General features: G+C 33.9%; 1 protein-coding gene across 1 annotated transcript in view; it reads right to left on the bottom strand.

Moving 5' to 3' along the window:
- Positions 1–1,702: 1,702 nt before the first annotated feature.
- Positions 1,703–14,001, bottom strand: part of TLL1 (tolloid-like 1) — a gene marked incomplete at its 5' end in the record, with an annotated part of 95,009 nt that continues 82,710 nt past the window's right edge. Inside the window, 3 exons of the mRNA XM_008591972.1 lie at positions 1,703–4,812; positions 5,986–6,236; positions 12,139–12,352. Of these exons, the coding sequence (XP_008590194.1) occupies positions 4,678–4,812; positions 5,986–6,236; positions 12,139–12,352 (600 nt within the window). The remainder of the gene's footprint in view (positions 4,813–5,985; positions 6,237–12,138; positions 12,353–14,001) is intronic.

Below are 14,001 nucleotides of genomic sequence, written 5' to 3'. Positions count from 1 at the left end.
TGATAATCTCTGCTCATTAGGGGTATGAATAATTTCTAGCACACATTGATTCCTCTTTATTTTCTTTATAAAAAAATTCTACAATGGACATATATTACTTCTATAGGGATTCCTTGTAACTTGAAAGCAGAACATTGGAAATCATTTGTTTCCATAAGATGAACTTTTGAAATTTTGGTCCAGTAAAAAAGAAAATCACTATTTCTTCAAATATTCTTTGAATCCATTTTTTAAAATATGAACATATTTCATTTTTAAAAAATATGAATATATTTCTAAATTATCCAATTAAATGTCTCTTGAGCAACTACCACGACAATGCTATCAGCATAGGGGACACTGTGGACACAAACAAGATCTAGACAGGTATCTGGCCTCATGGAGTTAGAGTCTGGAAGGAGAGCTGGCCCATGACAGAAGCAGCTGTCATGCTGAGTCCTTAGTTCTATGCTAGGAAGGTTATATATAGCAAGGTGTGCCCAGGACCCTATAATTCTTTTGGAATCATCCTGCATTGGTCCCTGCAGTAGGATATTGTGGTTGGAATTAGAGTCACATGGTCAGCTTGGATTCAGGTTCAAGGTACTGGGGGTAAATGAAAAGTGGGCAGGTGGAAGGTCTGACAGCGAAAAAAGTAGTCGTCAAAATTTCAGGATGTAGCAGAGCTAGCCTTTCTATCACGTATTTCCTAAGCTAATGACAGAATGTCTAAACTTTATAACACTAAAAGACCAAAAGCTAAATATTCACCGTAAACATTTACCATGCACTGAGACATAAAAAGCTTCAATGATTTCACAGACCACCTTTAAAAAAAATCTTTTTGATAAGTTCATAGTATATGTTTGCTCTTGTAGAAGAGAAGGCATTACTGAAATTCCAATTATAAATTTTAGGAGGTAATTATTTATCCTGTTTTCCTTCTTCCATGCCAAACTTAACAAGTGGCATCAAACGTTTTCCAAAAAGCAAGTCTTATTCCCATTACCACTAAATAAAAGTTTCCAAACTTTTGATAATCATTTTAAGTAAAAGTTATTTTTAATGTCACACGTTTATAGTTTTACTAAATCTAAATGAGGATGTACTCTAATGTTTCTCTTAAAACATAACTTTTAACTTTATGAAGAATAAAATTAGGCATTAGATGTTTTTAGACATTTTCTACATGGCTGAAAAAGCTTGATATTTGAAGCTTACCATAAAAAATACAGCAGTAACAGAAACCAAATAAAAAGACTGAGATATTTAAAAACAAAATCAGACAGAATTTGAACCTGATACTGTGACAGATCAAAATTAGTCTTAGATTGCAAAAGTCCAGCCAAAACAGGCATGGGATGTTTGGGGACTTTGGAAGTATAATTGCTGTTTCTCATTCATTTCATTTCTTTTTTTTTTCAAGTTGTTTTGTGGGGCCGGCCTGTGGCTCACTTGGGAGAGTGCAGTGCTGATAACACCAAGGCCCCGGGTTCGGATCCCATATAGGGATGGCTGGTTTGCTCGCTGGCTGAGCGTGGTGCTGACAACACCAAGTCAAGGGTTAAGATCCCCTTACTGGTCATCTTTAAAAAAAATAAAAAAATAAAAAATAAAAGTTGTTTTGTGAAGTTTTGTCAAATCATGATCTTAATGAACTAGATTTATTTTCAAAATTGACATTTAAAAATAATTTAATAAAACCATATTAAGTGGGAACAGGTTTTTTTGGAGTGTAATCGGTGAGCATTTTATGGGAATTAGAACTTTGGCAAATATAAAACACAAGCAAAATATTCATGTAAGGGTTGAAAATAATTTACAAAATTAATTTAATAAAATGCCTAGAACAGTAACTGACAATTATTAACAAAACAACAATGAAACTTATTTAGATTCAACAACACATTTAAGGCAAATGTTGAATTAATATAAAAAAATGCAGTAAACTGATAATTGACATACGATACAATAAAAATTAATGTTCACCTTGAAAACCTAAAGTTACGACAATACCTCTGTATGCGTTCTAAATACCCTCTTTAATTACCCAGTTGTGTTGAGCACAGTTCATTGTGGACTAAGAAGCTGTCAACTGGAATATCCAGAGTGTTTCTTAAAATAGAACACTACATTCTCCCTTCCATGTCAGGTCAAATAAGTTAACATATTTATTTTAACAAAAGGTCCATACTAACTCCAATCTATAGGTGTTTTTTTTTTTTTTTTTAAATTTCTAGTACTAATTCTGGTGCTTATCGATATCTATTCTAATTCTCATGCTGTTCCTGAAAGGAATAATATGTTTATCCTGATGGTTTTACTTTAATTCACCCCTAAAATTTACTTTATGTGGAAAGGTTTCATTATAAAAATATCTACTAATTATATACGTCAAGATTGGTTCTACTGCATTTTGTAGAACCAGCACAGACTTTGATATTAGCCAAGCTGGGTTTCAACATTTAGCTTTATACTGTGGCCCTAGGAAGGTTACATAACTTCTTTGAGCCCTAGTTCCTGGACTACAAAATAAGAACTTTAGGACAGTCCTCGAAGCGTAGTATGGAGTTTAGAAAGAGCTGGTGCATGTGCGTGACACCAGGCGAGGAGGAGTGGAAAGCACTACAGGGGCTAATCTATTGTTCTTCTCTCCTCTGTTCCTGGGATATTTTGGCTAATTGGACATTAGTTAAAAAATATGGAAGAAATTGCTGGAATAAATCAGCTCCACTAAAAGGCTCATTTACTTTGCAGGCAATAGTTATATATCTCCAAAGTGGCATTCGATAAGATCAACACATTGTTTTTAAAAGTGTATTTACATTTTACAATTCATATGCAAGTAAAGATTTTTCAGGGCAAAATGAAGGAGAAAAAAAAAGCTACATCTGTGTGTATAGTTGGATTTGTAAAAATGAAGAAATAAACCCAATTTGATTAAATGTTGAATGTTCATGGACAAGTAACAGAAACAAATCTACTTCAAATAGCACTCTATATCAACGCCAAAAATAGCAAAAAATATCTAAAGGAAACAGCCTTTTTAAAATGGGATTGACAATAATTAGAAGTTCCCATTATTTGTCCATGAAACCTAAGAGAGGTGCTATGTCACACAGGATTCTAGTAGAACTTGGCACATAGATGTGAACTTTTCAACCATCCGTTACTTTCAACCATCTTCCTGTAGTTTTACTCATTCAAACAATCTCACATATACATACATTAATATTAAAAACACACATGGCTTTAAAGGAGAAAATTCATTTTAAAATTACATTTTCTGCAACAAAAGTAGGTCACTATATTTATATCCAATTTTTCAGTCATGGAAATGAATATTCATCATAGAGCTACTAATTAACATACGCTATTGTGTTCAATATTTCAGAAGACGTGTCTGTCTCTAGGAGGATCTGTTTGATCATGTTCAAGAATTCTAAGGCATGATAAGTAGTTGTTCCACAGGACAAGTGCCACCCTTGCAGCGATACATCTTGATATATTCAACAAGTCATCAAATCACCAGCCAAGGATAGGGAGACATTCATAGTCTACAGGCGGTTGGCTCAAAGGTCAAAAACGTGTTGAAGAAAATGTTTATGGAATAGCACCACAGGAAATCTTTCAGAAACAAATCCTCTTTACCAATATTACATTTTTTAAACAATGTGTCCCAGGAAGAGAAAAAAAAAAGATATTTCAACCCTCACAAGGCTGATTTCTACTTCATTTCATTTTTTAAAAAATACATTAACCATGAAAACATCAACGATACTAGATACAACAATAACTGATCAAAACCAGAAGAAAGACAGTAGCAGCAGCAGTGACTTGAACATGAAGCATCCGGGTGGACATTTAGAAGAATCCTGCCCACTCCTCTTTGGAGTTTTCTCACAAGGTTCATAAGACATCACAGGCTTCTTGGATTCGGTGTGAAAAGGCAGCACTTCCACAGAAAAAACTGAGTTTACCAATTAACGGGGCGTTTTTCTGGTACTTAAATAAATGATGTCTAGAATTTAACTGCAATAATAGACATTATTCACATTTCAAATTTGCCAAAATGTAGGTACAATGAAGTGGTCTCAAGATCATTTGTGTTTCAAAGAGGTTAAACTGGCCTGCAAGTGAAAATCATGAAGCTGAAATATTCCAGTTTCCAAACTTCAGACACACACACACACATTAAAAGTACAAACCACTCTCAAAAGATTCCCATTTCACATCACTTTATATGAATCTGATTTAAATTGTATCCAAGATACAAAGTCAAAACAATTATCCTAAGACACAAGAAGAGGGTTTTCCAGTTTATGACCTGCAAGATCATTTAATGTCCCCAAATCTTGAAAATTTGTCTTAAAAGAACAGTCTGCAGGGTCACAGCCCCCGTAGTGAACTGTCTGAATTGTGTCTTCTATTTCAAGCTGTGAACAGAAGCTTGTAGAGTTGTCTCTGAAGCACGCGATGCCCTTTCACCAGCTTTAGTAATTCCAGCAAGCATGGAGCTCAAATGTTCTTATAACGCTGATCAGCTGGAAACTTCTCTTTCAGACAGAGATAATTTGGTCTCACAGTTTTCTTTTGTTCAAATTCATATAAAACATTTGTGCTAATATCGCACTTTTAAAAAAATACGCCTTCTCTCCATTATGCACATTCCTTTATGTTCCGACAAAGGTTTTGGTGTTATTTTTTGGTATGTGTGGTATCTGGATATCTTATGCTTTTGTATCTTATATGAAATCCTTTCTTGTTGATTGTGTCATCAGTGTGAAAATGAATTAAAACTGCATCCCCAACTGAATAGATATCTTCTGCTGGCTGAAAAAAAAAAAAAAAAGCAAATAAACACAAAACAGAATAAGTCACTTTTTCTTCAATGTAATACGTATTTGGGAATTTTTTCTTTAGTATATAATTTAATATTCCCAACAATCTCGATTGACGTCATTTTAGAGATGAGAAAACTTGAGATTCAGAGATAAACATGACATGCTAGAGATCACATGGGTGATCAGCGACAGGGCTGGGCTTTCAACATATGTTAGTCTGTTTCCAAGTTCTGGGAACTTTCTTCTCTAGAACTTGGTGTTTCTTCACAAACCCTTAAGCCAAGTTCTTGAGATTTACAAATAAGTAAAGTGAGGATCAATGAAGGTAAAGTTATATTAAATTTGTTTCAGAAGCTGCTCTGCAGCAGAGTCACTTCCAGAATCCAAATCCTCCATTACTTCTTGTATTGGTGATTCAGATACCAAGAAGCTTTTTTGTTTCATTTCAGTTGCTGTTTGGGCAGGAGTTCAACAGTATTATTTAAGCAACAGATACTGGTAGACATTCAGAAATTGGGACTAATACCTTCAGAACAAAATATAAAATATGTATTCAGAAGACTATTCAATATTAATGCAGTGAGTCCTGGGAAAAAAGCATTGGGAAAGTCTTAAGCTTTTCCTTTTCTTATTTTTCATGGTAACCTCTTCTGACCTGTATCTGGCACTCTGTACCTGCACAAGTGACACTCTGTGCAACAGAGCAATATTCTTGCAGCTCTGGCTGAGCCCACACACCACGGACGGTCCTGCTACTCTCACCAAATATACTTGTTGAAAAGGAAAAGTGAATTAGAATGGTGTGCATGGACTTTTTTCTTTTATGCTTTAATTTAGGGAGGTGACAAAATTGTCAAGGGTATGTGTTTAAGTGTATTGCTTTTAGATTAGTAAGTACTTAAATATTTATTGCACATGGAAAAATAACAAGAAATTATAACGACTGAATTCATCTGTCTCACCTGATATTATCAGGCAAATTCATCAGAAGTGAAGAAGTGGTAAGGGTAGAAGGGGCATGCTGTATTTTGTCAAGCTATCAATAACATGGCATAACTTTTTTTCCCAAAAACATTGCCAATATTTAAATGTTACACATATCAATCAGGAACGAATAGGCATTTTTATTATGTCTATGATATCCTGTTGGTCACGTATTTACCCCAGGTCCACAGAATCGACCGAGCCCCACAGCTGTTGAATTGAGACCATCAAAGAGCTCAACATAGTCATAGCCACAGTCAGCTTCTTCTTCCACTTCAAAAGTCTGGAAGGATAATTCAAGTCGAGAGCCCCGTTCTGATACTAACAGCCATTCACAGTCGACCTGTCCAGGGTAGTTGTTATCACCGAACTGAGCATGCGAGTACAGATCTCGAGGTTTTGATTCTGCTCTCAATCGGCCACCACACTCTGCCCAGGAAAAAAAAAAAAAACAAGAAATGCGTCCACTCAATGAGTTTTAACAGGTCCAACTTCAATTTCTTTTTTTCTTTTGTCCTTTTTGTGACCGGTAAGGGGATCGCAACCCTTGGCTTGGTGTCGCCCGCACTGCGCTCAGCCAGTGAGCGCGCCGGCCATCCCTATATAGGATCCGAACCCCTGGGGGGAGCATCGCTGCGCTCCCAGCGCTGAACTCTCCCGAGTGCGCCACGGGCTCGGCCCCAATTTCAATTTCAGTGTAATCTAAACATCTCTCTCCACTTCCAGCATTGGCTGCGATTCTTCCATAACTGGTGAGTCAGATTCTGTAATGGATACTGGCAAAGACCCCAGACCCACACTGCCTCACGTGGAATCTCAGCTCTAACACCTACTAGAGCTCTGCGACTTTGGGTAAGTGATGTCATTCTCTGGGTAAAATGCAGATGATAATAATGCTACCAATATTAGTGATTTTTGAGAATTTAATACATAAAAATCACTTAGAACAGCCCCTGCCACACAGTAACTCTGAATTAATTTTTTTATTATACTTAATCCTGCTTTTAATCTCAAATAAATATTTTCTTGGAGAAAAGGCCAGGGGCTTAACTCAAATTTAATCTTAATCTTTTAAGAACCTAGAGTCCAAAAGAATAAGAAATAACTTAAAAGTCATCAAAATACATATAACCTCTGTGTGTGTGTGTGTGTGTGTGTGTGTGTGTGTGTGTGTGTGTGTGATATAGAACTTTCTATGTAGGATATATAGAACAGTATTATTTTACTTCGGTAGAAATATTTGCCTAATTTGATTAGAAAAAAACACACACACATCATTAATTATAGTCATCTTTGTAGTTCCAGAACCTATTCAGTTATATTTTCTGTTATAATGAAATAATTTAAATACTCTTTACAGCTTCTTTTTTAGAGAGATATTAATAAGTACATGCTCTACCAGTTTATTACCTTTGTCGCTACAGGTAAATACACCAAATAAATAAATAAGTGTGCCTAAAAACTTATAGCTAGTATAATTTGGAGAATAAAGGTTTCGAGACATTTTCTCAGGAACCCTTTGTAGTCAGATCCCCAAACTTTATGATAACTAGAGATGACTTAAAGTCAGAGAGAATCTACAGTAACCCATCAACCAATATACATGCAAACAAGGCCCCTGTTTGCGTTATGAAATAGAATATGAAAAGTGTCAGAAAAAAGTAGGGGTTCTTCCTGCCAAGGACTGAGAAGGTCCCTGGGAAACAAGAATTTCTGTGCGAAAATCAAGAAAGTCCCATAAAAATCCAATATGGTAGGATATGGAGAAGCAAAACCACTGGATATCAAAACATAATTGTAACACTGTCATGGTCGTCTGTGACCAGATAGCCCTTTTTTGAAGATGGATTATGCAGATGAAATTCTTACTTGGATTTTTCAAATTTGTATACAGTTTACACATATTGTGGTTTGGTGATTTTAAATAACAAAATATTTCTGAATTGCCAAGTTTAGAACCCCATTCAAGAGTGTCTAAATAGGGTTCAACCAAACCTATGAACATTGTCGCAGACAACTGCACATTCAGAGACCTTTGTGTGATGAAAGAACTTCTAACTAGGACTCCGGTTAAAAGAATGGCTTCCCCATAGGGCTAAGTTACATGGTCAATCTAAATGTCCCTCTGTCTTCCAAAAGGTAAGTGGAATACTGTGCACAATCTGTTGATACATAGACATCTTGCACAATCTGTTGCCACTATTAAAAAGGTACATATGTGAGGAAACACCTTCTTGGAAACACTCTAGAAGGGTGAAATACTGATCAGCCTTGGGACTGTATCTCCCAAGTCCCACAGACTGGAAACCAAGCATCCTTCCTTTCCCACCATGGTGTTTTTCTTATCCCTGTAACTCTCCTTGTGACAGAGTTCTACAGTCACATTGCTTGGTTCCAAATTTGAGCTTTGTTCTTTACCAGCTGTGGGACTTTGTCCTACAACTTCATTTCTACAATGGGGATCATACACAGTATTCCCAGGATAGGGTCTAGACTGAAGAGTTAATGGGCTAATATATGTCAAATGCTTGACAGGTGCCTGGTGCATAGAGAAAGCCGTCTAAGTTTAAGCCATCATTACTACTGTGGTTATTTTCCTATGAGAACATCTAAATGCCTCATCTGTACTCTAGGTTCTACTCAGGAATGAAATGAAAAGCAGAAAAGTTGAACAACAATTTAAAACACTATTAATCTGCTCTCAGAAAGGAAAAAAAGAAAACATATTTTTGAAGGCCAGTAAAATATTTTGTGAAAAAATATTTCTGAATTCAATCTGTAAATACATAAACCAGTGTAATCTCATTTACAGATTTTAAAAAAAATTCTACCTCTTCGCAAAGTTTGAGAGTTGACTAATTTATTTTGTTTTCAGCTTTTTAAAAACTGTCAGCACTTCTGTTACTTTTATTCCACACCCAAGAAGGGCTGAAGGGGAGGAGCAGGAGATGTGGAGGAGGCACTGGCTTTGGTGATGCTACTTCACAGAAACCAGGTAGTGACACAAGGACCAGGTTCTGCAAGAGGTCATCCTCTCCGACTCCAGCTTGGAACAAAAATCAAGGAGGAAATGAAGGCATTGAACAGAATGGGAAAAGAGATTTCATAAGGCTTTGCGAATCTGAAAATCACAGAAAGTTATCATTATTCGATTTTATTGAAAATTTCTAGAAAAAAACGGCCTACACTTAAAAACAAATGACTTAAATTCCACTTAAGGATGACTACTAATGCTGCAAAAATTTCCCTTATTTTCATTTATTTGTTTAATGCACACCCTCATTCCTGTCACTACCCAAACTAATAAATCTGGAATTAATGTTCTAACCATAAAAAAGAGAATTTAATCCACAAGATGAGTTTTTGAAGGATGGACATTAGAATATTATATGCGCGAGAGGTATGATTTTAATATGGTCCTGGAGAAATTACACGAGTGTAAAATTTTAGGCAGAATGAAGGCAATTGCTTATGAGTATTTCCATTAAAACTATACTCAATATATCATTTAACAGGTCCCTTTAAAAGATTATTTTAAATAGAGTGAACATGTTTTAAGCAAATATTCCTATTCATTTACCAGTCATTTAGTATGTCAACAATACTGCTTTTAACTGATTGTTTGGAAGTACTTTACAAGCTGCCAGAGTGTCTTCTATAGCATTCTGGGAAGGGAAAATGCAGCTCAATGTAAAAGGTAACAAGAAAGGAAAAGAACCCTGGGGTAGTCTTTATTTTAATTTAGAAATACATGTTTGTTTATTTCCTAGTAAAGTATTAAATTCCAGAAGGAGTCCTCTAATTTGACCTATAAATGCTTTCAGTGGGCATTCTAATTTAATTGATCAAAATAGTGTACTTCTAAGGATGTTAATAATATATTAATTGATTTTTAAATGTCATTAACAAATAGTAGGATGCTTTCTACTACACAAAAGAAGTCTTAAAAGACAATGCCGTGTTTTAAAAAATTATTTTCTCTCCATGTTTCTCCTCTCTTTCTGTATTATAGCCATATCCTCTGAGAGAAAACACAGGACTTCTTTTCTTTTTTACTAAAACATTTGTTTCCTTCAATTAGTTTTATTTAAAGCTGGAGTAATACCACTTGTTATCTGATTAATACAAATTTGAACTTACAATTCGAAGCTACTGTCAGAGGTAAAAAGGACTATTTCCAATAAAGTCCATGTCCCATGTATTTCCCACAGTACTACTGCAGGGGGAAAAAGAGCCATAAAGCTATATTATAGCAATATTTCTAATCACTTGGTTTTAAAATTCATAGTGTTAGAAGTTTTTCTTGTGGGTAAAATTAAAATTTATACATAAATATAAATTTACTTAAGCAAATTAAAATGTAGACTTGAGGGCCCGTCAATAACAGCCACACATATTCTAGAAGGCTATAAATAATGGATAAGTGCATTATATATGAGGCAAAAGGTGACAGGTGGGCTACTGGCATTGGCTGTCTTGCCAACAGAAGCAAGATAAACTGAAAATCCAAATTTTAATTTATCATATTGTAAACTGTCAACAGGCAGAAATTCCTTATATTGTCCTATAAATTCCCACAGCTTTCTAATTTTTTCCTATAAATTAGTATTGCATGGTCTATCCAAAGAAGATGTCAAAAAATATTTAATAAAAGAGCATAAAATAAATGAACTTTTTAAAGAGAATGTTCTGGGGAAAAATAAATAGCAAGCAGTACCTAAGAATATTTCAGCATATATGGCTACTAGAAAAACAGCAGTGTAAAGAGATCTACCCAGAAATTTCCAAAATAGCTGGTTAAGTGAGAGCAAAAATTTATACATAACTGAAAAAAAAACAATCAAATTAATAAACAAGTAATGCCAAAAATTTTAAGAAGGGTAAATAAGCAGGCGTTGGGAAGCCAGGACTCTAATTCCAACTGGTACTAGTTTTTTTGTGCTATTTTGATTGTCGTTTAAGTTTTTAGCCTCAGATTTCTCATTTCTGAAATGACAGGGCTGGATTAAACAATAATCGAGGCACGTATTACCTAACAAAATGCGATTAGGGTTGCTCACATGGGTATCAAAATGAATATGAACTGAACAGGGAAATACAATGAGTGCAGCCAGTTATATTTTTGAACAGAGGATTTGCTCAAAACTTATATAAAGGAGCAGTCAATCTTCTTATTGTTCCAAGTAATAAAGATGCAGCGTCATATTGGTTTTCTTCCTAATTTAATAGTTTTACATTGAGAAAATATGCTATATTGGAAAGTACATAGCTTTGGAGACAGAATTAGGATAAAAACCAGGCTTTGAAACTATTTTTAAAACATTTGCAAATTAATTAATCATCCAGATTTTCAATTTCTTCATCCACAAAATGAAGATAATATCTATGTCACATAATTCTTGCAAGAATTCAATGTATGTAAAGTGCATGTAGTATACATATTATATATATGTTATACATATGTATAAAATGCCAAGTGCATTCTATACCATTGGATCTCAATACATGACCTCTATACATGATGTTTCACAAGATAGATTTCTCCAGTGTCAATTGTTTATGCATTAGCTATGCCACTAGGTGTCAGCATAAACTAAGTGACTTTAGCAAATACTTATAATTAACAGATTTTTTTTCTACCTGAATGAAGAAAGGGACATTCTTTAGAGATTTTATGAAACATATTATTTAAACTGGCTCCAAATAATAAACAATTTTATTCTACATTTTTGTCTAAAAATTACTATATTTTTCTAAATAAAATTTCATCTCTTAAAGACTTCCAGAAGAGCTGAACTCTGTTAGAGTCCAATTAGAGACTAGGATTAGAACAAAGGTCATGCTGCACACCAAATAAAAGAAAGAAAAACAATGAGGCTCTGTCAAACAAAGAGATATATCCCAAACTTATTTACAAAAATATAGTAATGCAAAAGCTAGCTAACCAGGAAGATTATTAGATAAAACATAAGTTTTTAATACCAAACTATAGATTTCTATCTGTTAAATGTAACATGTAAATTGAACGGCTAAAGTTAATATGAAATATATTATGCAAATATTTAGAAAGAGTTCTACCTGATCATATTGCACTGATCACAAATCAGACTAAAACTATTGTTTTCTTTTTCTTAAATGTTCAACAACTGCAAAGACATTTAGGTACAATGTCTGCTTCTGCAAATGTTTCACACACTGCCTCAGTGAGATTTCATCTGCTGTGCTTGGAGATTCATTTATAATCCTGATATTGAACCAAATACAATCAATTACCAGAAGAAAAGACTGGATCTCAGTTAGAGAAAAAGAAGTATGACCCTAAGTTGCTGACCTGTAGAATGTGTGGCTTGAAAGCCTTTTCTCTGAACCGATGCATCAGAAACAAACCGAACAAACATTTTATTTCCAGTAGTGACAAGAGGATCTGGTATCTTGTTGCCACACAGTCGTCCAAGAATTGGTGATTTTTCTGTTTCTCCATCAAATACTTCTACGTGGTCATAAGCACATTCTTGATGCTGCTCAACCTCAAACTCACTAAAGGCCTATTAAAAAGAAAAAGAAAAATTAAAAAAAACACAAATCACTCATATTTTCTTTTTGGCAGAAATACGTATCAATGAAATATGTTCAGGGTATGCAAATGATTCAATCCATGCAGTGCGTTACTGAGAGGGGATGTGAAATCGGTAGAATGTGTAATCTCTGGAAAAAATATACTGAGAAAAATGATGGAATAGCGTCACGTGAAATTCTACTATTTGGCTATTGCAACTAATTCTACTATCGCAACTAAATCTACTACGAATTTAAACAGATTATAATAATGAATTTAAACAGATTATAATAACAAAATGGTATTTTATTTTGAATTTAATCCAGAGGATTCATCAGAAAATTTTAAACAAATTAAAAGATTGGAACCAGCTCAAATGTCCATCATCAGATGAGTGGATAAGGAGACTGTGGTATAGCTACACAATGGAATACTAGTCTGCTGTAAGAAAGAATGAAATAATACCATTTGCAGCAACACGGATGGACCTAGAAAAAAATATATTAAGTGAAATAAGCCAGGCACAGAAAGAGAAATACCACATGTTCTCACTTACTTGTCGGAGCTATAAATGAATGAATGAATGAATGAATGAATGAATAAATAAATAAATAAATAAATAAATAAACAAAGAAATAAACTGGAGGGTGGAGAAAGACCCAACAATCACAACAATTCCTTGAACTTGTTAAGACAAGTGAAGTGATATGATGTTGATGGGGGAGGGAGAGGGAGGAAAAGAGGAATTGGTAAAGGGACACAAAAATCAACTACATTATATGTTGATAAATTAAAATAATATATATATATATATATATATATATTTGAATTGTCATTAAACCTCATGTTCATTACAATATTTGCAAGATTAATATTAATGATCAATAAATTTAAAATGCAGTGATAAAAAAAGAAAATTATAAACAAACATATTAAAAGATTTATTCCTTCTAGTTCTGATCATAAACTTGAATATCATCCTCCCTTCAGACACTTAAACTAAGGAAAAAACCTATAAAGTAATTATATTTTCACAAAGTTTAAATGCAATAAATGTTCACAGAATAACTAAAACAAAGGGAATTTTCACTATGTCTTTATTTAGATCTTACAAACTACTTTATTAGAAAACACTAATATGACTTTAGGCTAGAATATTTTTAGTTTACTTTCCAGATGGTACACTTAGTTTATTATTTGGCATCTTGGAAAGTTTACTATGTTTTGCCATTATTGATGCCATTTAAAAATCATCCTAATTTAGTGCGTAGTAATTTTTATATGTGGCTCTTAGCTAATTTAAAGTAAAAATGTATTGAATGTGTAACACATTAAAGAACACAAGGGAAAGTCTAACTGAGATAAACTGAAAATAACATTGTCAAAACGATCAATAATTCCAGGAATTACAGGTTATTTGCTATTGCCAACTAAAGCTCTTTACCCAGAAAAACCATCAGACACTGAAAAAATAAACTACCACTACGACTTGAGACTATAAAGCAAAGCTAAAAAATTATAAAGAAAAGAAACATGAAGAAATATAAAAAATGCTTTAAACTTCATTAACTTTGTTGCAATCCTGAAACATAAAATATTTACACATAAACTTTTTACATACGTTTTTTGATGCACTTT

The sequence above is a fragment of the Galeopterus variegatus genome, unplaced genomic scaffold, assembly GCF_000696425.1.
Source record: "Galeopterus variegatus unplaced genomic scaffold, G_variegatus-3.0.2 Scaffold7452, whole genome shotgun sequence".
Classification (NCBI taxonomy): Eukaryota; Metazoa; Chordata; class Mammalia; order Dermoptera; family Cynocephalidae; genus Galeopterus; species Galeopterus variegatus.
This window is presented reverse-complemented; position numbering and strand designations above follow the sequence as displayed.